General features: G+C 38.7%; 1 protein-coding gene across 8 annotated transcripts in view; it reads left to right on the forward strand.

Moving 5' to 3' along the window:
* Positions 1 to 25,817, forward strand: part of IL1RL2 (interleukin 1 receptor like 2) — a 43,798-nt gene that overhangs the window by 13,634 nt on the left and 4,347 nt on the right. For 5 of the 8 annotated variants that reach the window (XM_045204753.2, XM_045204752.2, XM_045204754.2 and 2 more), the window contains 6 exons: positions 6,596 to 6,761; positions 7,283 to 7,357; positions 10,989 to 11,118; positions 12,454 to 12,590; positions 16,571 to 16,714; positions 24,687 to 24,848. In XM_045204753.2, coding sequence (XP_045060688.1) covers positions 6,596 to 6,761; positions 7,283 to 7,357; positions 10,989 to 11,118; positions 12,454 to 12,590; positions 16,571 to 16,714; positions 24,687 to 24,848 — 814 coding nt within the window. The remainder of the gene's footprint in view (positions 1 to 6,595; positions 6,762 to 7,282; positions 7,358 to 10,988; positions 11,119 to 12,453; positions 12,591 to 16,570; positions 16,715 to 24,686; positions 24,849 to 25,817) is intronic. The other 3 variants (XM_045204756.2, XM_045204755.2, XM_045204757.2) reach the window with 3 other exon arrangements.

Here is a 25,817-nt window from a genome sequence, read left to right on the forward strand (position 1 = left end):
TCTGATCTTGGTTATTTCCTTCCTTCTGCTTGCTCTGGGCTGTCTTTGTTGTTGTTCCTCGAGTTGTTGTAGATATAGAGTTAGGCTATTTATTTGAAATGTTTCTATTCTTTTTAGGTAAGCCTATATCACTATGAACTTCCCTCTCAGGACTGCTTTTGCTGTGTCCCATAGGTTTTGGATTGTTGTGAGTTCATTTTTGTTTGTTTCCAGAAACTTTTTGATTGCTTCCCTAATCTCATTCGTCACCCACTCATTTTATAATAGCATGCTATTCAATCTCCATGTTTTTGAGTGTTTTGGGGCTTTTTCGTTGAGATTTGTTTCTAGTTTCAGTCCCTTATGGTCAGAGAAAATGCTTGATCTGATTTCAATTTTCTTGAACTTGTTGAGGCTTTCTTTGTGTCGTATTATGTGGTCTATCTTTGGAAATATTCCATGTGCACTTGAAAAGAATGTGTATTTTGCTTCTTTGGGATCAGTTAAGTCCATTTCATCTAGGACATTGTTCAATTCCACAATATCTTTGTTGATATTTTGTTTGGAAGATCTGTCCTTCTTTGACAGTAGGCTATGAAAATCCCCTACTATAATTGTATTGCTGTCAATATCTTTCTTGAAGTCCTCCAAGATTTTCTTTATGTATTTATTTCAGTGCTCCTTTGTTGGGTGCTTATATATGTACAATGTTTATGTCTTCTTGATGGATTCTTCCTTTGAGTATTATGAAGTGACCTTCTGGGTCTCTCTTTATGGCCTTTTTTGAAGTCCGTTTTTTCTGATATGAGTATTGCTACCCCTGCTTTTTTTTCCTGTCCGTTTGCTTGGAAAATTTGTTTCCTGCCCTTCCCTTTCAGTCTGTGTAGGTCTTGTGTCCTGAGGTGGGTCTCTTGTAGGCAGCATATGTGTGGGTCATGCTTTCTTATCCATTCAGCTTTTCTATGTCTTTTGATTGGAGCATTTTATCCATTTACATTTAAGGTTATAATTGATAAGTTCTTATTCATTGCCATTTTTTTTGTGCTTGTGTTTCTCTCTCTCTCTCTCTCTCTCCCTCTCTGTCTCTCTTTTCCATCCTTTCCTTAAAGCAGTCTCTTTAGCATCTTTTGCAGAGCTGGTTTGGTGGAGGTATATTCTTTTGGGCTTCTGTTGTCTGGGCAACTCCTTATTTGGTCTTCTATCTTGATTGAGAGCCTTGGTGGGTAAAGTAGTCTTGGTTGCAGGCCTCTGGTTCTCACTACTTGGAATAGTTTTTGCCATTCTCTTCTGGCTTGGAGAGTTTCCATTGGGAAGATAGCTGCTAACCTTATTGAGGCTCCCTTGTATGCTACTTCTTGTTTCTCCCTTGCTGCCTTTAAGATTCTCTGTTTCTCTTGGAATTTTGCCATTTTAATTATGATGTGTCTTGAAGTGGGCCTCTTTGGGTTCCTCTTGCTTGGGACTCTCTGTGTTTCCTGGATTTGTGTCATTTTTTCTGTATGATTAGGGACATTTTCCATCATTACTTTTTCAAACAGGTTTTCTATCCCTTGCTCTTCCTCTTCTCCTTCTGGTATCCCTATTATATGGATATTATTATGTTTCATGTTGTCCTGCATTTCCCTTAACCCCTCTTCATTCTTTCTGAGCTTATTTTCCTTTTCTTGCTCATCTGGGTGTTTTTTTCTACCTTGTCCTCCAGTTCGCTGATCCAATCCTCTGCTTCTTTGAGCCTGCTTTTGATTCCTTCTACTCTGTTCTTTAGTTCAGAAATTGTATTCTTCAGTTCCTCTTGGCCCTTGTTGATAGTTTCTATTTCCTTTTTCATGTTGATATAGTTTGCAGTGAGTTCACTGTAGTTTCCTTGTAATTTTTGGTAATTCTGTGTGAGCTTATTAAGTTTCCTTATAACCAATTCTTTGAACTCAACATCTGATAGTTCACTTGCTTCTTTTTCATTTCGAATTGTTTCTGAGACTTCCTCTTTTCCTTTCACTTGGGGATTGTTTCTTTGTCTTCCCATTGTTTGTGAGACTATACCTGTTAGTCTCTGCTTCTTAAGTTGCTCTGTTCTGACCCCCTGGGTTTATGGTTTAAACTTCTGTGGTCGAATACCTGAGAGATTCAGTGGTAAAGTCTCCTTGATCTCCCGATCTTATTGATCTTGGGCTCTGGTTTATTTTAGCTCTGTGTATGTCTTTGGGGTTTGTTTTTTTTTTTTTTTGAGTCTTTCTTTGGTGAGTCCTTCCCACCAGCTGGTTATCTGAGGGTTAGTCTGTCCCCCACCTCTTGTTTTCTGTTGTGTAGGTGTGGGCAGGTTGTGTTGGAGCTGGTTCTTCCATGTCTTCCAGGTTTTGAGGCTTTTCTCTTGCTCTTGTTCAGTTGTTTTTTCTGAGTAATTTCTTCACTATTTAATTGTATTTCCAGATAGGTCCTGGGTTGAGTTAGTGTGACTTCCACTCCCTTCTTCCCCTTCTTCTGTTCTTAGCTGTTGGTTGTTCCTTTGTTGGTGGGTTTCCTCTTCCAGGAGGTATCCTGGGGTTCACAGCTTCTGCCTACTCTTTTTCGTGATAGGTTGTAGAGGGAAGGTGAAATGGTTTAAGACAGCAAGAGTGTATTATATGATCTTTAAAGTACCAGCCCTTGGATAAGAGATAGGAGATCCTTTGGATACGTGTAGTGTTAACCATGATAATTCACACACATAGCCACTTTTTAGAAAGGGTGAAAAGAAGTTAAGACTCCTGTTGTGTGTATGGGTGGAGGATTATGAGTTGGATCTAGAAAGGTGTGAGCTTGTGGGAGGTCTGATTATGAGGTAAAGTGAGAGTAAACAGTAGAAAATAGGTGTAATGTGTGAGAGAATAGATTTAACCACAGCAGTAATAAAGTTCAGGAAACAGTGAAGTGGGCTGAGGTCTAGGAGGGGTTCTGTGTAGTATTTACAAATGTATGGAACAACTAATATTTATAATAGTAATGGAGCAACAATCATATGACAGAATCTATGTGATCTGGATAATTACAATAGGGAGTATAAGTCCTAGAATAGTGTGCTAATAGAACACAAGTGAAGTGAAAGACAGTTAATTAACAATACACTATGAAAGAGAGAATAAGGGGAAACCAGTCAAACAATGCAAATTAAGCAGTCAAGCGAAAAAGACTAAACAGAAAGAAGAGAGATACAAAAATACTAATAAAATGAGTGATGTAAGAATAATGAAAAAAATAATAATACAAATATACAATATCTTATAAGTTCTCTGGAGTAGCAAAGTGAAATTTGTTTCACTGTCTCAGCTGTTGGGATGCCCCTCTGGGTGCAACTCTTGTCTTTTCACAGTTCCAGGTTTCATTGTATCACTTGTGGGGATATATATATATATAAAAAAAAGAAATGGAAGGAAGAAGAGATATAAAAAGGAGAGAATGAAGGAGTAGAAAAAGAAAGCAGGAAAGAGAGGAAGAAGGTGTTAAAAGAAAGAAAAAATAATTAAAAAAATAATAATTACTTTAAAAAGAAAAAAAAAAACAATCTTGCTGGCTTCTAACTGGCCAAGCCAGTTTTGCTGGTCTTTTTGGCTGCAGCCAACTCAGGGGCCCTAGCCCAGCTCTTCTCTGTTCAGATCAGCACTTGGGCAGTCTCAGGACCAGCTCTCCAGCGGCCCCTGGACCCACAGGTTCAGGCACTCACCCTCCTCCCGACTATGGGTGCGAGCGTGGGGCCTTCCTTGATTCGCACTCTCCTTGATGGCTGTGGTCTCAGTTCCCCCGAGTTGCACTCTCCCCGTTCTTTGGATGTGGGCTGCTGCCCCCTACATCCCCATGGGTGCACTGGGTGGCCAGGTGAAGAAGAGACTGGAGATGCTGTTGTAGGAGAATTCCCCAAAGTGCCTCCGAGTGTCTTTTTCTTTTTGAGAAAATCCTCCTGCTCAATCCTGCTGCTCCATACAAGGAAGGGCCTGTCCTCTCACACAGCCCACCTCTCCAGCTAGAGCAGGGACTGTCCAAGTCAGGGCCCCACATGGCCCAACTCTCAACTCTCCCCAGCCAGTGCACACGGTCTCTGTGGGTTTACCACTTCGTCCTTATTCCCCTCTCTTCGACTTCAAGCAATCAGGTCTCTCACAGTGCTGCTCAAGCCTTATTTGTCAGGGGAGGGAGCTGTTAACCTAGCTCTCTCTCAGGAGTCCTGCATCAGTCCCGGCAGGTGCGGGCCTGGGGCTGTAGTCTCCCTGGTCCCTGCACTGGTTCCAGGGACCTTTTTGTTCTGAAGCAATCCCCTTACTGTCTGTTTTTTCAGTGCCCTCTATACTTTTTGGTCTGCTATCTTCATAAATGCTGGGGTGCTGTTGGCTGTTCGCTTTGTTCCTCAGTAGAAAGGCTAGGTGTTTCACCCATGTGCAGGGGGAAGTGGACCCCACTCCCAACTATCTCACTGCCATCTTAAGTGTCCTTTTTTTTTCTTTTTACATTCTCTCTCCTTTGTAACAATACCTTTGTATAAAGGAGCTAGGATAATGAAAATCCTGTTCCCTGTCCATATTCCAAATTTGTCACTAAATTCTGTGTATTAGAACAGCTTAAAAATATTGTTTTTGTGTCCTCTTGCTGTCATCACTGTACTGCCTTAGTTCATCCTCTATTTAGCCTTAGTTTATGGACATAACTTTCTAAATTTTTTCCTAGTTTTTGGATTGTTCCATCTTTAATTCTTTCCCATACAACAACCAGATAGATTGCTCTCTAATACAAATATAATCTTCTTATTCCCTTACTTCCAAAGCTTCTAATATTCATCCCTTTCCGCTTGTCTCACTGGTTTCATTTTCATCATTTTCCCACAGCCACATCTTAGCCAGAGGCTCTGGACTATTTTATGCCTCAGAATCATCATACCTGTTGAACCAGGAGTGTTCGTTTTAGTGTCTGAAAAATGAAATATGCAAATGTTGGCTACCAGAATAATGAATATTTTAATTTTAAATCTTATTAATGAGCTATTACCCAAGAAGTGTTAAATAAAAATGCAAGCCTTCTGACGATTTAGACTCTAAAGTTATGCTTCAGTAATTATAGTAGAGGCTGTCCTAGTTACAGTAAAAGGATAGAATGGCTTTTACACTAGCTTGGCTAAACATTAATATGACTAAATATTTGTATGTACATCTTGAAAGAAAGAATGAGTCAATTGAAAATTGGAGTGGTCATAGAAAGCAAGGCCCAGAAATTGTGCCTATCTAAGCCTATCTAGGGAAGAGGTTTTCACAGTCCAAAGATTTAAGCTTTTTTTTGTGCTCTAAAGAAGGTGGCATCACATTTTCAGAGGCTTCGCCCACCTGGCTCTTATTAATTCCCATTCCATTTGGTAGCCATTGTTCAATTATAATTTATTTTTCCATGTAAGGTGTTTATAGAGAGATAATTTAAGACTTCTAGAAAGTTGTAGTTTACATTGTAGTAATCAAGTGCTTGTTCTGGCATTATTGAATTGCATCTTTTAAGATCGATTTGTTAACACTGCTCCAGTAACAGAGAATGAGGTCTAAAACTTTAGAAATTAAATCTTTGCTTATAAATTAAGAGTTTGCATATTTGTCTTATCTATTATCATGATTATCAGCTTTCAGAGGCCATGGACTGCATCTTATTCATGCATGACCAGGGTCTTTCATAGTTCCAGCAAAGAGCAGGAACTTAAATGTTTGAATGTATAAAATGGACTCAATTGTCCAAGAAGTCACCCTGTAGAGTGGTGCTTCCTGAAGAGAGGGTAAAAGATTTAAGAGAGAGTTCAGAAGTGGGCTTGTGAGATGGAAGAAATGGTAATTAGCATGAGAATATGAGCTTCCAGATAGGATGTATGAATAGTGAGACTTGCCCTCTGGGTGGTTGCTAAGGATGACAAGTAAAATAGGCATCCCTGAAACTGACCAGCCTTCCAGTTTGTTTGGTGTGGTGCTGTTTCTCTGTTGATGCAGTGGAAGCATAGGAGATATGAGAAGTGACATGACACTTGTTGTTCCTAAGCCTAGTCAGCATCGTTCCAAATAGAATGTCTGTCAATTGAGAGAGATGGTCCCCTGTAGGTGAAGGATTTTTCCTGCCTGTTCACATCTTCCTACCAAATTCCTTTATGGCCCAGCCTCAGTCTTCTTCCATGATGTCTTCCTTCCAGCCTACATAATGTCTCTGTCCATTCAACTCCTATTAGATGATATTTGTAACATTCATTTTAGACTGTTAAATATTCTCTGTCACCCTGGCTGGTGTGGGTGAGTGAATTGAGTGCCGGCTTATGAACTGAAGGGTTGCCGATTTGATTCCCAGTCAGGACACATGCCTGGGTTGCTGGCTGGGTCACCATTTGGGTGTGTGCAAGAGGCAAACACACATTGATGTTTCTCTCCCTCTATTTCTTTCCCTCTCTTTAAAAAATAAATAAATATTGCCTGTCAACTCTTCTGTACATATATATCACTTAGATAATAAACTACTTAATGTCCAGGAACCTAAGGACCACATTGGTTTCTTGCATCTCCTCACAGTTTACAAAATGGTGTCAATTAGAAATATAACTGATACTCAAAATGCTCTTTGAACTTTTTTTTAGGACTGTAAAGAGATTAAAGGAGAGCGCTTTGCTTATTGGGAAAGAAAAAGAAAGCTGTCAGTGAGCAATGTCTCAGCAGAGGACAGAGGGAACTATTTGTGTAAAGCCAAACTGACTCATGCAGGAAAACAATACATGGTTTTACATAGAATTACTGTGAATGTCAGTAAGTATGTATATACTAATTGCGGAACTTCCTCTCATCTCTGCCCTGCGTGAGATACTTTCTGACTTAAAGAGAAGTGATTCTTCTTTATCTTGATTTTCCTGAATGTTAGCAGGCTCTCAAGCTTGTCTTTAGTATAGTCAGAAGGTGGAAAGAATGAGGCAAAAGGGCATGAGGAGTTTAATTTCCTCATCTGAGAAAACAGAATACTCAAAACTCTTGGTCAAATGTAATTGAAAAAAAAGTAAAAACACAAAACTCTTGGTTTATTTATGAAAATTGAGATCATGTATATAGAGTAGCTACTAGGGTGCTTGGCCAAGAATAAGTATTTAGTTAGTGGTGGATATTTTGTCACACCATGCGTCCATTTTTCTCTGGACAAATGTCTTTTGGAAGGTCTGCTCTTTGCCAAGTTTTGGTTTGTTTGTTTGTTTGTTTGTTTTATGCTACTATTACATTAAAGTAGTTGGTAATGTATTGTGATTCTAATGCAATGTCATATGAGTATGATTTCTTAGCAGAAAATGTTGGACATGGAGGAATAATCCCTAAAATAACTTATCCAACAAACAATACAATTGAAGCACAACTTGGTGAGTAGAGTTATAAAAGCCAATGAAATCACTAAGGGCAAAAATAAATATGACCACATATCCTAGTGAATTTTTTGAATTTCAAGGATAAAGATAAATTTCATACATATCCAGTTTCCAGCTTGTAATGTACCTGGGCTCATCAAAAGAGCTATCAGAATGAAAAGTCTAGAGAGCTGGATCCTTGGGAAACTGTGATATGAAAGGTTGGCAGTGTACACTATGGGTCTAAATCAGGGATTTTCAACCAGTGTGTGAGCAAGAATTTTTAAAACATGTAATAGCTGACTATTGAATCAGGACACTTTTACTTGTCAAGGAAGAAAATGACAACAGCCAACACAGCAACAATGGCCTGGTGTGAATGAATCAAAATTATAACTTTTTTGTGTCAGATCAGCAAAAAATATATGTTCTAGTGTGTGGCAAAATTTTAGTAATCAGTTTATGTGTGCCATGAGATGAAAAAGGTTGAAAATTGCTGGTCTAAATGATTACAGTAAATCTGTTTATGCAAAAACAATGAAAATGTAAAATTAATTCCTGAAAGTGATGATACATAATATAAAACTACTACTATAATGTTGGTCAAGAATTCTGAATTATATAATCTTGCACTGGAAACTATATTTAAAAAGTAGGGAGAGTTATCTTTTATATTACTTATTTTACATAGGAAGGGATCAGTAAACATTGCTTCAGTTTGTGATCTAAGTGGAGAAGAAGGAGCTCAAATTATTTTTTAAATTTTAAAGGTAATCAGTAGTAACATAAAAACATGTTAGTACTTTCTGGAAAAAAATGTAAATTAAACAAATTCTCAGGTTGAGCCAAATATTAAAATCTGATTGCATGCTGTTTTCAAAAGATATAGATCTAAAAATACATGACCTAAAAAAGTAAATATAAATTCATAAGCATACTATATCTTGCAAAAATTTGCACAAAGAAATCAGATTGGCAACATTAATCTTTCAATCTGATAAATATCTTTCAATGCCAAAAATTATATGACAGATTGAATTATTTGATACTAATAAAATTATAATACCTCCCAAAATAAAAAATATATATATATATGTCAAATAGCAGTGCCTCAGAATATTTGAAGCTAAAACTCTCATATATAAAAGAACAACACAATACAACAATAAAATTGTTTTAATTATAATGGGAGATTTTAACATACTTTGGATTTGACACATTTCTTAGTCAATTAAGGATCTAAAAGATTCTAGTAATGAGCCCCGGCCAGTAACTCAGTTGGTTAGTGTCATCCCAATATGCCAAGGTTTCGGGTTCAATTCCAGTCAGGGCACATACAAGAATTAACCAACGAATGCATAAATAAGTGGGACAACAAATTGATATTTCTCCCTCTCTCTTTTGCTCTCTACCTTCCTCTCTCTCTCTGAAATAAAAGATCCTAGTAATATGATAAGAATAATATATTAAATAAATCACAATCATAAATATCTATGAAAAACTCAGAGTCCCAAAAGAGGAAATTAAACAGATCATATGGTGCAATCACAATTCAGTAAGTCTATAAATTTACAACTAAAGTTAAAATAATAAACTTGACAAAAATAAAATTAACTAATTTTAAAAATCAAGCAACAACAAATATGTATTCTAATTATTTGCTTTGCTGGTTAGATTTAATTCAAAACCATAGTTACAGATTATTTAGAAAATAATGGCAGTGAAATCATGTCAAGCTTCATGGAATGTGAGCAAGGCTATACTCTAAACAAGGTATAAATATCATCATTTTTAATAAGTGTAGAAATAATTAAAATGCATAAACTAACCATTTAACTCTATTTTTAAAAAAGCCATTGTAGAAAACAGTATGGAATTTCCTCAGAAAACTAAAAGTGGAACTGCCTTTTGATCCAGTGATTCCACGGCTGGGGTTATACCCTGAGAATCCTGAATCACCATTCAAAAGAACCAATGTACCTCAATGTTCATAGCAGCACAATTTAGCAGCCAAGTGCTGGAAACATCCTAAGTGCCCAACAGTAAATGAGTGGGCCAAAAATCTGTGGTACATTTACACAATGGAATACTACCCAGCAGAAAGAAGGAGCTCCTACCCTTTGCAACAGCACAGATGGAACCGGAGAGTATTGTACTAAGTGAAATAAGCCAGGTGGCCAAAGACAAATACCATATGATCTCACCTATAAGTGGAATCTAATGAACAAAACAAACAAACCAGCAAAACAGAACCAGAAACATGGAAATAAGGAACAAACTGACAGTGACCAGAGGGGAGGGGGACGGGGGACAATGGGGGAGGCGGGGAAGAAGGGGAAGGGTCAAATCAAGGAACCTTGACTAAAGGTTCCTAGTATAAAGGATCCATGGGCATAGACAACAGGATGAGAATTCAGTGTGGGGGGGAGGAGGGGGAGGAGGGTTGGGTAGGGCAAGGGAGAGCAATGGGGGAAAATTTGGGATAATTTTAATTGAATGACAACTTAAAAAAAAAGGCAATTAAATAACTCTATGAAAGAAAATAACAAATGTTCCAAAAAATGAATTTAATAAATGATAAGTTCCAGAGTTGGTTCTGGGATAGAAGGGCTTGGGCAGGGTGGTGGGGGTGAGGGGCATGGGAATAAAAAAAGAAGGTAGAGAAACCTCCAGCAAATATAATCCCCCCAAAGTATAGGAACTCTAAAGAAAAGAAAGAAATGAGAAAGCTTAGAAAGCAGTAAGTGGAAAGCAGATGAAATGTGTTTTAAAGGATTTGGACCTACATGTTTTAGTAAAGGTCTTGTAAACTTTCAAGGAAATAATAATTTTCCTAATAGAGGATATTTGTCTACATATCACTCACCATGTGATTTCTCTAGTGCATTTCATAAACACTTAGAAAAGATAAGTATTCCTGTTATTAACTCTCTTAATTAACTTTGTTTGCCCTTCCTGTCTTTGAAAACTCTAGCCAATGTGTTTAGACAATAAAGAGACAAGAGATGTAAGCCTTGAAAGAGGAAGGTGAACATATAATTATTTTAAATGATCTATATATATCTACTTGGAAACTCTAAGAAAATTCTCTGAAAAAGTATAATCACTAGCAATTCTTAAGTAAGGTATTCCAATATAAAATACACTTTTAAAGCTAAAAGCATTTTTATATGCCTGAAATAATCATATATTGTATAACTGAGGAAGATGACATAACTGGGGAAAGGGAAATATAGTATTATATGTGATGTTGGTATAACTTGTTAAATTTAAAGAATATGTAGTTTATTCTTTACTTCATATCAGACACAAAATACATTTTTGATGATTTAAAGATAAAGACAACATTTATTTAATGTTAGAATGATGTACTTGTGAAACACAAAATCAGTGGAAGGACTCACAAAAAATAAAAGAAATTAGACTAGAATAAAAAAATGTAAACATCTCTGTGGGAGAAAACTGGTAAGGCTGCAAGGTCACATGTCTCTAGTTACCTCTGTCCGGTAAAGTAGATTAACATTGACCTCAGGAGAATATTTTTGGTAATCAAAAGGCATTCAAGGCTCAAAAACAAGATGTATTTGTTAAGCAGGTCATTTTTGGTAGAATTGTTATTTAATTTTTGTGAACTTGATTTTTATAGGCTCTACCCTTATTGTAGACTGCAACATAACAGACACAAGAGATAATACAAATCTACGATGTTGGAGAGTCAGTAGCACATTGGTGGATATTTACTACAAAGAGTCCAAACGAGTCCAAGAAGGAATTGAGTAGGTGTTTTTCTGGCTTCTCTGAAAGCCAGCAACATTTTTTCCATTTAAGTGATTTGGTGTTAGTGCTGCTCTTTTAGGTGGTTCTCACTGCCTCCTCATTCCTACTTTTGGCTTTGTCTTTCAAAGATCTTCTCAGTGTTATGTGTGAGCAAGCAACTGTTGTAAAGAAGTGTGAGATGCTCAAATTATCAATCCCTCCTAATTTGAGATAAAGCAAAATGTGGAGTATGGGCCTATAGTCAACAAGATAAATTCTTGTCAGCTGCTACTTAAAACTGATTACCTTCCCTGTTAGTCATATGAGGAACCATAGGCCTTCAGGGCTTAAGTTGAAAAACAGGCAGCAAAACAGGATTCTTGGGGAGAGGGTGCATAATCATTAGCAGATAGAGTGTATGCACCCAGTTTATGATGATATGAATTGAGTGGTGTAAAACAAGACTCATTAAGTCAGAGGGCAGAACTTCTGTTGGGCCTTGCAGTGTAGCTAAGTTAGGATAAATGGACAGGGAGTGCAGAACATTTTTTAGGGCTGAGTATGGTGTCTATGAGGGGGGACCCCAAAACCCCTGGAATTTATTTATAAAGAATTGTATTTATTCTTACATGTTTAAATTTCAGTCACCTTCGAAGCACTCTTCATTTGATGCAATACACCTATTGAGATGTTTTTTTCCCCCACTGCTCAAAACAGTTTTTGAACTTGTTGATTTTGATGCCTTTTATTGCTTCCACTGTTTTTTGTTTCACCTTTTCCACATAGGCAAAACATTTTTCTTTGAGGACTTTTTTTTTCATCCAGGGAAACAAAAAAGTCACTCAGGGAGAGAGAGGGTGAATAGGGAAGGTGGGACACGGGGGTCATGCCACTTTTGGTCAAAAACTGCTAAACACTCAGCGTGGTGTGCACAAGGGTGCTCCTAAATTATGCATCATGAAATGGGCAAATGCATTGAAAGAGTCTTCAAAAATTTCACTGAAGCTGAATGCCGCCTCTTGCATCGCCAGCTGGTGCAGTGATACAGATGGGTTCCTAGAACGCTCACCTAGTGGGGGAAGCCTGTACTACAAGGGGCCTCCAGAACATTTGTGTCTCCCTTCCTTGTATAACTAACAGAACCATGCTTCCTTGTCACACTGTCCCAATGATAATGCAAATTGGGAACTACACAATACACACACCTCATTGAGACACTCAGCAAAGTATTCATAGCATAATATAATGGCCTACAGTGTCTCTAGGAAAGAACTTTATTCTCCAGACTAAAGATTATAAAATATGTTGGGTAAAATATTATATGTGTATTAATGATTGGCTCTTTTCTTTTACAGAACCCACATTTCTTTTCAGGAACATAATTTTTACACAGTGAACATAACCTTTCTAGAAGTGAAAATGGAAGATTATGACCATCCTTTCACATGCCATGCTGGTGTGTCTGCAGCATACTTTATTTTAAAACCCCCAGGTAATGTTCCTGTGGGTTAAATACTGTTCAGAGTGTTCAAAATGATGTCAAGGAAACACATGTGAAAGATAAAAGATCTTAAATGTTTGGCATGAGACAACAGAGTGGTAGTAAACCAACAAGCTCGCTATGAAATCTAGGGAAGAGTTGATGTCATGTCTGATAACACTCTTGCAATCAAGGGGGAACTGCAACACAGTATGCTTTGAAAGTGCCATATCAGTATACTTGAGGTCTTATGCATCAAAGTTCTTGAAAACAGAGTTGTTCCTTTATTAAACTTGGTTACTCAACATTTATAATCATGTGCTTGTGATTTGCAGCTTTTAGATTGTTTGTTATAAATAATTTCATATGAAAATAAAATATTTACATGTATTTTATTCCTGTAAATTTGTAAAATTTTCTGTAAAGGCTGAATTCTGATATTGAGCAAAAGGCCTTCAAACTTAATGTATATGCACAAATTGCTCTCTTAACCTTGTAGAGTATACTGAGTATCCATTGCAGGTAACAGACCCAGAGGGTAGATAGTGATGGATATAATCATAATCTGGAGAACAGCTTTAAATTCCTAATGTATCAGTGGAAGTGTTTGAAGCACCTTGTAGAATGTTGACCTGTGGCTTACCAAGATAGTTTTTCTTCCTAGATTCTATTGAAATCACCTTTTTTTCTTGGCTACCTACCATGGAAGAGAGAGAGGGCTTGATTTTGCCAGTATCTCTGAATAATCAGTTAAAACCATGTTTGGGTGTATCTACCTAAGGTCCTACCAGAAATATTTTTCTAGAACTTAACATAAAACATTAGTGGAGTGGATGCTGTATGGAGCTATGGAAAGTGCCTTGGCCCCTGCCAAGTTCCTTACCTCATGAGTGCCCATTACTTCCCTTCTGATAGCAATGTATCGGGATATCTCCACAGTAGCTTGTAGCCCTGACCTCACTTCTATGACCTGGAAGCCAGGGTCACTCTGTCCACAGCTGTTTAACTGTGAGTGATCATGCAGCACCTCCTCTCCTCACCTGGACCCATGGGAAACCCTCTTAGGTTGCAGCAGGTAGAAGAAGCCTTAGGCTCATCAACCACCACTCTCCATATTTCCTTCTTTCAAGGGCTTTCCCTTCATAGAAAGTCGTTTTTCTCCCATTCACTCTGCGTCTTCTCTCTCTCAGAGACACATCTAGGTCATTCTTGAAGTTCTATTATCAGTGCTGCTCTTTCTGCATTCTCATCCCTGACAATCTCCCTACTTGCATGGCTTCAACAGTCATTTCTGTGCAGGCGTGATTCCACATCTCCAACTATATTCTCCTTTCCCATGTGGCAACCCTGCACTTCCAGCTGCTTACTGGACTGATTTTGAACTTTATATGAAAGAGAATTATATAGTATGTTTTCTTTTATGTGTTGCTTCTTAGGTTTATGGGATTCATTGCTGCATCAGTGATGTAGCATGTAGCTATAGTTCATTTTTATTGCTGAATCTTATTCCATTGAATAACTAAATCACAATTTATCTATTCTACTATAAATATGTCATCATTTGAGTTGTTTTCAGTTTGGAGCTATTCATAAATAATGCTGCTATGGAAATTCCTGTATGTGTGAGCTGATATTCATGCATAAGCATTCCTCTATGATATATCATTAAGAGTACAATTAATTGCTACAGGGAGTACTCAGGGTCTCCTCAACCCCATAGAAAAGAGGGGAGCTGACTATGGGAAGCCTTGGAGACTGCACAAGTCCTGGAGTGTTTATTATTGAAATCTTCATCAGCATAGAAGTTTGAGGTTTTTTTGTTTGGTAACCTTGACTGAAAATCACCAACATAGATTTTCATGTCAGTGTTGTCTTATAGATACTGACTATCTGGAAGCACTGTGTTCACAAGGATTCTGAGGCAAAGTCCAGGCTCAGAGGAATGATGTTATTATTTAACACCTGCCAATCATACAGGAAAGAGGAAGGGTAGTTTGTCTCCTTTGGTGTATGCCAGTAAAGAAACTTGGGCTCACCATATCTATCTTTGCTTCTGTCCATACTTTTTTCAAATTTCACATGCAATGTATTTTTAGACACGTTCATTTTATTTTGTTTTCCCTGAGTTCTTATGAACATTATCCTCTTAAATCCAAGACTCTTGGTTTACTTGGGGCCAGAGGTAAGGTTATAACTATTTCATTTGACATCCTTATTTTTTGTTGAAAATACATCCAGACTAAATCTTATTTAGTTTGTCTGAAGTAGGGTTACTAGAAAGATGTTTGGATCAGGTATACCTTTTGTGAATTTCTTTTAATCACTATTTTCAGCTCCTATGTCAGTTTAAGGCTGGTAGTAGTCACATGGACCCAAATACCATCCTTATAGTGTCTTCAACAAGCATCTGGTGTCTCAACAGTGAGTGTTCCACCATTTCAATTTAAAAGCTCATACTCTCTCTGAACTCATTCATTCATTTTCTATTTCCATTCATCATCTTTTAGCTCATTTACAGAACTAAAGGTATCCTCAGTCTTGAATGCAATGAATGACCAATTCAAGAATTTCAGGCCATCACTCTTATCTACTTACCAGGAGATTCTGAGTATCATAAATTTTGTGGGCATGGTCTCCTTATCATGATCATTTATAAAACCAAGACCCCTTGAGTGTACGTTAAGGGTTCCCAGGCATGGGTCCTCCCAAAAGGAGAGGTGGCATTGGTGTTCCAAGAGCTTGGAAAGGGCAAAAACACGTGGAAAATGGGAGGGAAGGGAAACTCCATGTAAGAGTTAGAAACTAGAGGTTCAAAAATATCAGGCACCAGCATGAAGAGCAGATCCACTAAGCTGCACTGGGACTTAATGGATTGATATGTTTCTGGCACAAACTGTGTTTATATATGTTGTGCTTCATTGTGGCACTTATTTGAAAACATGCAGTAGTAGTTAGGGATGTCTTGGCTCAAAATGTTTGCAACATGGTGTGGCCTAGGGCAGGTTGTGATAAGCTCTTTAATAAATATTTTAGAAGTGAAAGTACACTGAGAATTCAAAGAAAAGTGATCCTCCCCTTAAACATACCTTCTACTGGGGACTAGAGGGTGAAGAAGGGGTTCATGAAGAAAGTGGGTATGTGGTGGGTTCTAAGAATAAGGAGGAGTTCTCTTCCTCTCCCTTCCTTCCCCTTTTTGAATTCTTTTTTTCCTAGAGCCTCTTTCTTTGGCAGCACAGGTTGGGGCTGCGGTAAGGAAGAAAGCTGTGCTGTTCCTCTCATCAGATATTTAGGAAGGAGTGCATTTTTGCAGACTTGGAGTTCCAGAGGAACTGGCTCTGCTCTTTGGTCATCATCTCCTGCCCACAACTTTCCCCATAACTTCTCTGAAGTATGCTCACAAAGCTGAGCAGGACACAAACACCTTCCTGAGACCCTGTCTCACAGACATGCACCCAGCCAGGCTCTATTGACCTAGGGAGGTGGCAGTTTGGCTCTTGGCCAGTCTTCTAGAGCCAGCAGAGATCTGAGAGAGGCAACTGATGGCTCTTTATTTATGACATGAGTCCTGTTGCTCAATTTTGAGTAACTGGGAAAGCAGTTACAACAACATAATCAAGAATGTGTGGCAGTACCACCTGGGGAACTTTCCCAACAATGTGCTAAGCTTCACATCTGAGTTCTGGTTAAGTAGGACTTGGCCATGTGTGTTTTGACAGCAGTTCTCATGAGATTGGAGCTATACCATATCTACCTCTGGGTACTAGGGTTCTGCAGAATTTCTCTCAGGTTCCCAAGGGCACCTTGATTCCTAAAATTCATGGGTCAGACCAGATTATTCTACTCTCATACCTACTATTTAACTATAAAGAGATATTTAAGCAGTGTCCTCACTGACATCTAATATATTTCCATCTGACATTTGTAATGTGATCTGTATAAGTGTGTACTTGACACTTTGTAATATTATTATTTAATTTTGCTGTCGTTTGCAGTGCCAGATTTTCTAGCTTACTTGATAGGAGGGCTTCTGGCCTTTGCAGGTGCGGCTGTGTTTGTCATGTGCCTCTACAACATTTTTTGGATTGACATTGCACTTTGGTATCGAAGTGCCTTCCAATCTACTGGGACCATAGAAGGTAAGTATGTGGAAACACTGAAAATTTCCTCATTATTTCTATTCACTCATTTTTATTACCATTGTAAATATATTTTACCATGTTTTACTTAGCTTGCCTTTTATGTTGTTGGCAAATTTAAAGGAAGGAAATCTACCTGGAACTTTCCAGACTTCTGAGAAATGATTTCCTCAAGCCCACAAGCATTGTTCAGTCAAATCAGACATGCAGGCTGGTTGTGAGTGAGTGGCAAAATCCTCCAGGTCCCACTGCAATCATTTTAGAATGGTTCTCACATCCATGGGTATAAGCAAAAGAAGACAATTTCTTTCTTTCTTTTTTTTTTATTGTTATTTAATTACAGTTGTATGCCTTTTCTCCCCATCCCTTCACCCCACCCCAGGTGAACCCACTTCCCTCCCCCCTCTCCACCCTCCCCCTTGGATTTGTTCATGTGTCCTTTATAGTAGTTCCTGTAATCCCCTCTACCCACTGTCCCCGCCCCCACCCCCAACCCCCGCTCTTGCTATTGTTACATTGTTCTTAACTTCAATGTCTCTGGTTATATTTTGTTTGCTTTTTCCTTCTATTGCTTATGTTCCAGTTAAAGGTGAGATCATATGGTATTTGTCCCTCACTTCCTGGCTTATTTCACTTAGCATAATGCTCTCCAGTTTCATCCATGCTGTTGCAAAGGGTATAAGCTCCTTCTTTCTCTCTGCTGCGTAGAATTCCATTGTGTAAATATACCATAGTTTTTGGATCCACTCGTTTGCTGATGGGCACTTCGGTTGCTTCCAGTACTTGGCTATTGTAAATTGTGCTGCTATGAACATTGGGGTGCATAGGTTCTATTGGATTGGTGTTTCAGGATTCTTAGGGTATAATCCCAGCAGCAGAATTGCTGGGTCAAAGGGCAGTTCCATTTTTAGTTTTCTGAGGAAATTCCATATTGTTTTCCACAGTGGCCTCACCAGTCTGCATTCCCACCAACAGTGCACTAGGGTTCCCTTTTCTTCGCATCCTCTCCAACATTTGTTTGTGGATTTGTTTATGTTGGCCATTCTGACTGGTGTGAGATGATACCTCATTGTGGTTTTAATTTGCATCTCTCTGATGGCTAGTGATGCTGAGCATCTTTTCATATGTCTCTGGGCCTTCTGTATGTCTTCCTTGGAGAAGTGTCTGTTCAAGTCCTTTGCCCATTTTTTAATTGGGTTGTTTGTCTTCCTGGAGTGGAGTCGTGTGAGTTCTTTATATATTTTGGAGATCAGCCCCTTGTCTGAGGTATCATTGGCAAATATGTTTTCCCATATTGTTGGTTCTCTTTGTAATTTGGTGCTGTTTTCTTTAGCCATGCAGAAGCTTTTTATTTTGATGAGGTCCCATTTGTTTATTCTTTCCTTTATGTCCCTTGCTTTAGGGGATGTGTCTGTGAGGATGTTGCTGCGTGGAATGTCTGAGATTTTCCTGCCAATGTTTTCCTCAAGGACTTTTATGGTGTTACGGCTTATATTTAAGTCTTTTATCCATCTTGAGTTTATTTTCGTGTATGGCCTAAGTTGGTGATCGAGTTTCATTTTTTTGCACGTAGCTGTCCAGATCTCCCAACACCATCTGTTGAAGAGACTGTTTTTGCTCCATTTTATGCTCCTGCCTCCTTTGTCAAATATTAATTGATCGTATAGATTTGAGTTTATTTCTGGGCTCTCTGTTCTGTTCCATTGGTCTATGTGCCTGTTTTTATGCCAGTACCAGGCTGTTTTGATTACCGTGGCCTTGTAATACAGTTTGATATCAGGTATTGTGATACCTCCTGCTTTGTCCTTCTTTCTCAAAATTGCTGCTGCTATTCGAGGTCGTTTATGGTTCCATATGAATTTCTGCAATGTCTGTTCTATATCTGTGAAATATGTCATGGGTACTCTAATAGGGATTGCATTGAATCTATAAATTGCTTTGGGTAGTATGGCCATTTTGATGATGTTAATTCTTCCAATCCATGAACATGGTACATGCTTCCATTTGTTTGTATCTTCCTTAATTTCTTTCTTCAGTGTTGTGTAGTTTTCTGAGTACAGGTCTTTTACCTCCTTGGTTAGGTTTATTCCTAGGTACTTTATTTTTCTTGTTGCTATATCGAATGGGATTTTTTTCCTGATTTGTGTTTCTGCAGTTTCGTTGTTGGTGTACAGGAATGCCTTTGATTTCTGGGTATTGACTCTGTATCCAGCTATTTTGCCAAATTCATTTATTAGATCGAGTAGTTTTTGAGTGGAGTCTATAGGGTTTTCCATGTACACTATCATGTCGTCTGCAAACAGTGACAGTTTCATTTCCTCCTTTCCAATTTGGATGCCTTTTATTGCTTTTTCTTGTCTGATTGCTGTGGCTAGGACTTCCAATACTATGTTGAATAGGAGTGGTGACAGAGGGCATCCTTGTCTTGTTCCTGATCTTAGTGGGAAAGCTCTAAGTTTTTGTCCATTGAGTGTGATGTTGGCTGTAGGTCTCTCATATATGGCCTTAATTATGTTGAGGAATGCTCCCTTTATTCCCACTTTGCTGAGTGTTTTTATCAGAAATGGGTGCTGTATCTTATCGAACGCTTTTTCCGCATCTATTGATATGATCATGTGATTTTTGTCTTTGCTGTTGTTGATGTGATGTATTATGTTTATTGATTTGCGAATATTGTACCATCCTTGCATCCCTGGGATGAATCCCACTTGGTCATGGTGGATTATCTTTTTAATATATTGCTGGATGCGGTTTGCTAATATTTTGTTGAGAATTTTAGCGTCTATGTTCATCAGCGATATTGGCCTGAAGTTTTCTTTCTTCGTTGTGTCTTTATCTGGTTTTGGGATTAGGATGATGTTGGCTTCATAAAAAGAGTTTGGGAGTCTTCCAACAGTTTGGATTTTTTCGAATAGTCTGTGAAGGATAGGGGTTAGTTCTTCCTTAAATGCTTTGTAGAAATCTCCTGTGAAACCATCTGGTCCAGGGCTTTTGTGTGATGGGAGTTTCTTGATGACTGCTTCAATTTCCTTTGCTGATATTGGTCTGTTCAGGTTTTCTGCTTCTTCTTCAGTCAGTTTTGGAAGATTATATTTTTCTAGAAATGTGTCCATTTCATCTAGGTTTTCAAATTTCTTAGCATATAGGTCTTCATAGTACTTTCTTACGATCCTTTGTATTTCTGTGGTATCAGTTGTAATCTCTCCACTTTCATTTCTAATTCTGTTTATTTGGATCCTCTCTCTTTTCTTCTTGATAAGCCTACTTAAAGGCTTGTCGATTTTGTTTATCTTTTCAAAGAACCAGCTTCTGGATTCATTGATCCTTACAATTGTGCTTTTAGTCTCTATGTCATTTAGTTCTGCTCTGATCTTGGTTATTTCCTTCCTTCTGCTTGCTCTGGGCTGTCTTTGTTGTTGTTCCTCCAGTTCTTGTAGGCGTAGGGTTAGGTTGTTTGTGTGAACTGTTTCTAACTTCTTAAGGTAGGCCTGTATTGCTATGAACTTCCCTCTCAGGACTGCCTTTGCTGTTTCCCATAGGTTTTGGGTTGTTGTGAGTTCGTTTTCATTTGTTTCCAGGAAGTTTTTGATTTCTTCCCTAATCTCGTTCTTGACCCATTCATTGTTTAATAGCATGCTATTCAGTCTCCATGATTTTGAGTGTTTTGGGTTTTTACCCTTGGGGTTGGTTTCTAGTTTCAGACCCTTGTGGTCAGAGAAGATGCTTGATATGATTTCAATTTTCTTGAATTTGTTGAGGGTTGCTTTGTGTCCTATCATGTGGTCTATCTTTGAAAAAGTTCCATGGACACTTGAAAAGAATGTGTATTTTGCTTCTTTGGGATGAAAAGCTCTGTATATATCAGTTAAGTCCATTTCCTCTAGGGTATTGTTAAGTGACACAATATCTTTGTTAATCTTTTGTTTGGAAGACCTGTCCATTTTTGATAGTGGGGTGTTAAAATCCCCTACTATAATTGTGTTGCTGTCAATATCTTTCTTGAAATCCTCCAAGATTTTCTTTGTGTATAAGACAATTTCTCATTGAGAAAAGTGCTCTTCACCTGGGTGTATGCTCAGCACATGGGTGCCTGGAAAGAACGTGTGTTCTGGAGGGCAACCTGCTGCCTGTGGTTACAGCACTAATACTTGGTGCCTGAAAAAACTCTCAGGTCGGGGGAGAGACAGACCTGAGTTTGGATTGGAGTTCTCCATTTACTCCCTGGGTGATCTTAGAAAGGTATTTAATTTGTTCCTCTTTCTTAGCTATGGAATGAGGAAAAGGAAGGGAGGGAGGGAGAGAGGGAGAAAGGAAACAGATCAGAGCCTGTCACACAGTGCTGTGTGAGCAACTGAGGTGAAATCCAAAACAAGCACTGAGCAGGAACCTGGGGCATCGGAGGGCTCCCTTGTTGCCTGGAGGTCAAAGCAGAGATGCCCCTGCTGGTTTGTCTGGAGGTTTCAGTTTCGTTGGGGGAGCCTGCATCCTGCCAGCACTATTCTGCACAGAAATGCCTCAGTGTGATCCTGAAACCCCGAGGAGAAAGCATTTTACACTAAAACTGGAAAAGCCGGCATTTATGCTGCCTGTCACCTACCAGACCCCATAAGCAGAGAAAGAGATTGAACCTTTACTGGTGCTTTATTTAGATGGCCAGCGATCCGAGAAGATGGTGGGTTTTATCCTAACAAGCTGTCTCATTTCCTTTCAAACTAGCTTTTTTTTACAAGGGGGCAAAAGTATAGGTCAGGTGTCTGCAATTCAAGGGAAAAAAGTGTAAGTAAGGGATTTGGAATTCAGGAAAGAGGTTAACCAGATAAAAGCTGCAGTCCAGCAATTTCCCTAACATCCTTTCATCCACTGACTGGTGATTTTCTTTATCTGTGTCCTGTGTCCTGTGTCCTGTGTCCTAGGTGATTTTCTTTGTGCCCTGGACTGTGAACTGTATCTCCCTGGAGCACAACGGCTCAGACACCACCTCTATTGCTTATAGTCTTTTCTGGAACACAAAGGTCAATCACTTGTGGCCTCCTGGAGTCAGGGTGGGCCTTCCTGCAGTACCTGAAACAATAGCTTTTTACATGCATTAACTACTAGGCTTATTAACTATTACCTTAAAATAAAATTTTCCAACATTTGAGTCCCCCATCAACACCATTGTGATTTTAACTCTATAATAGACAGGGTGGGGCAAAAATAGGTTTATGAAATGAATTTATTCTTGTATTGTTATTTATTATTGTATTATTTTCCATACAAACAAATGTAAACCTACTTTTGCTCAACCACAAAAGTGTATTTGTCTCAGAATGTATATACTCTATTAAGGCCTTGAAAAAAGTAGTAAGTCTGTTTGTAAGTACCTTAATTGGATGGAAAAATAAATAGAAGGCTGAAAATAAATCTGTACAGCTCACATGCATGGAGATGCACACATTTATACCTTTCAAGTCCCAAGACTTGCAATACTAACAAGAGCAGACGCATGGGGAATATAGGTGTGGAACATGTTTAGTGAGTCCCTGTTACGGACAAGGGCATTATTTACACTAAGTACTTGCATTGCATATTTTTTAAAAAAGGATGGTCAGAGTTGTTGCCCACATGTATTATAAAACACAGATGGCCTAACTTGGACTTTATTCTACAATAAATTTTAGAATTTAAACTTGGCACCCCTTGAACAACAAAAAAAGCAATCTACATTTTCTTTGGTGACAAACTTCAACTGTGGAATTCTGGCCTTGGGTGTCCAGCACAACCTGAGGAGCCTCGAGTGCTGGGGACAGTCAGCTGGACGTGGGGTTTCTGTTTGGCTCTGCAGCCCCTGCAGAGGCCACTCCTTGTAAGCCTGCCTGTGACTGAGCTCCAGCCTGCATCTTGTTGAGAGACTTCAGTGTGCCACCACTTTGTCCTTTCTGACACATAGATGTGAGTGGTTTGGCTGTTCTCTGTCTATTGACTGAAAGGGGACTTCATTGACTTAGGTGGTGTTCCCAGAATTCTGGCCCCGTGATGTTTGTCACTCCCTGACTCACTGCAGCTCCCAGGAGCATGAGTAATGAGTGGGTGGTGAAGTTGCCTGCTAGTGAGGTGAAGTATAGCAGGAAGAGAAAAAAGGAACAGTGACTCACCCTGAGCTAGTGGGGCTGAGCAGAGGAGAGGCTCAGGGAGCCCCACCCTCTGCTGAGCCTGAGCCACAGGCCAAATTCAGAACCAGCGGGCTGAGGATTTGGAAATAGGGACTTACAGTCAGTCAGTGGTCTGCTTTTCTCTTTTTTTTTTAATCCAGAAAAGTCTATGTGCACTTTATGAATACAGTTTCAACAGCTCAGTCTATGAGAATTATCCTGTAATACACCTTGGAATGCTGGCTTCAACAGTGACCTAGTGATGATATTGGAAGATGAGTCCCATATGCTGTCTCCAGCCTTGGCTTCCTGGAGGGTAGTTTCTGGTTATTTGGGAACATGTGGAGTAATGGATGGCTAATACAGATGAGAAGGATATCCTTCTTATGACAAAGTATCTTTTTTATCATAAAGTATTTATCCCATAGATTAGTCAGGTTTTACATGTGATTACTAGTTACATGCATGTAGCTCACAGTTTTATTGAGTCATAAATAGGCCTAGCTAAAGCTCATGAGTTCTGTATATTCTTTCTTAAGTATTGGAGATGCTTTATACATTCTCCTGCCAGGTGTGCATATGTGTACAAAAATATAAGGATCAGTTTACAAATCTCCTCAAGTGATATGCCTTACCTTATTTCAAATAAATTTGTGCAGAAAGTTTATGTAGAGCAGAACAATTAAAAATAAAACAAAAATAGGTACAATGAACACAGGAAAACAAAGGAAGAATGGTAAAATAAAGCTGAGGTAGAGTTCATGACAAATCTTGGTCAGGTTTTAAAGATAAGCTTGTTTTAGAAGCAAAAGCACAAGCTATTATAGGATTCATTGCATGCTGTTCCTAGAAACGTTTTGGTTGCTCCTGAGAGCACATGGCTGGTTTGGGGACAATCTTAGAAAACATTTCCACCCCCTCCACCTCCCCTCTGGTTACTGTCAGTTTGTTCTTAAATTCAATGTCTCCGGTTGTATTTTGCTTGCTTGTGGAAAAGGGAGAGGGGTTTTCGAGAACATCTATAAAGGACAAATGGACAAAACCAAAGAGGGGTAGGATCAAAGGTGGGAATTGGGGATGGCTGGGGCGGGGGGGGAGTGGGGTGGGGAATAAATGGAGACAACTGTAGTTGAACAACAATAAAAAAAGTAAAAAACAAATAAATCCTTGGTTGTTGGACTTCATAAAAAGAAACTTTGTGTGTGTGTGTGTGTGTGTGTGAGGAGTCCTCACTTTTAAAGGATGTGATGCAGTGAACCTTGTGTGCAAAAACATTTCCAAGATCAATGTAATAGGTTTTATGTGGCTTTTCTTCTAGTGTCTTCTGTGCATGTTAGCACTATAGCACCAAACTTCATGCTATTCAGTAAAAGCATGTACACAAAGGCAAATTGATTGCCTAATTTTTCCATTGGTCCACTTTGATCAGTTTTAAAATTTAGCAATATCATATCAGGAGAATGTAGGAAATTGAATAATTTTTATGCAATCTTTCATAAGCTCACCTATGCCTAGGCATATTATTTTCAAACTACAGAAAAGCAAAGATAAGGAAAAAATCCCAAAAGAAGCTAGAGGCAAAAATACCCATACCTATAGAGAACAAAAGTATAAATTATGCTTGACTTCTCAGAAGCCATCAAGCAAGAAGAGAGTGGAGTGAAATATTTTAATTATTAAAAGCATGAGATGCCGAGAGTGGCAATGCTTGACACCAAGTCAGCCAACTGGGCATGCTGAAGCAAAAAGGACATTATGGTAGAAACTCAGATTTTTACTTTGTTAATATAAGAAAAATTTGATAGGAATCATTCCATGAGCTTATGCCATTTCTTTTTCAGATGGGAAGCTCTATGATGCATACGTCTTATACCCCAAGCCTCAACGAGAAAGCCAGAGCTATATTATGGACACACTGGTTCTGAAGGTTCTGCCTGAGGTACTGGAAAGGCAGTGTGGATATCAGTTATTTATATTTGGCAGGGATGAGTTTCCTGGACAAGGTATGTTTCAAGTGAAGTAGAAAAATAACAAATGAATTTTAAAAATTAAAGGAAACTTTCTCTTCTTTCACTTTACAAGTGGTACACTCTGTGTGCCTTCTCCACAAAACCACAAGAAGTCCTTTACTTCTTCAGCCCTCAGCCTTTGAGCTGAGGAGGTTAGAACCAAGTTCCCTTCCCTCATCAAGTTTATCCCTGCAACAGGATAACTGGGATCCTGGTTGAAATAATGTGACTATCATTTTGAGCAAGATATGGTTAACCCATCTACTACCTGTTCACAAGATGTGTGAACAGGTAGTAGATGACATAGCCTTGGTCGAGAGACTGAAAGTGGTCACTTGTCCTGATGTCCTTGAGACTAACTGCTGAGTATTTTCTGTCAGTTTGAATATGTAAATCCGCTCATGTTTAAAGCTGATTTCCTAAACCTCAATACCCTAATCTTCCCCTACCTAAATAAAATAGGTATTTACTTGTCATTTAATAATAGTGTAACTTTGGGCAGTGAAGTTAATATCTCTGACCCTCAGTTGTCTCATCTGTCAAATGGGGATAGGAATGTTTCCCTGACTTGGTTGAGAGAAATAAATGAGTTTAAACCTGAGCAGGAATCAGTCTGGAGCTCAGTATATATTAGACACTCAATGGATGAATGTTTCTCCCTTTGAAGGCTCTAGAGTCAATGGCTGAAATTTGTAATAAGCATCCTTTTCCAGTTACCAGGAAACCAAGATTACCATTTTATAGCATTTGATAGTGGCTTATTCTGGGTTGCTTTAAAAAGTTTCTAACTACTTTGGATTTATAGGCAACTCATATCCACAGTGAGACCACACTGCTATCTCAGTCCAGACCTTTTCAAGTTATGAAATCATCCTCTATGAGGAAATGATAATTAGCCCAGTGCTTGTTATAAACAGGTGGAAGAGCTCTGATTTCATAACCATATCAATATTCACTCATTCA

The sequence above is a fragment of the Desmodus rotundus genome, chromosome 5 (genome assembly GCF_022682495.2).
Source record: "Desmodus rotundus isolate HL8 chromosome 5, HLdesRot8A.1, whole genome shotgun sequence".
Classification (NCBI taxonomy): domain Eukaryota; kingdom Metazoa; phylum Chordata; class Mammalia; order Chiroptera; family Phyllostomidae; genus Desmodus; species Desmodus rotundus.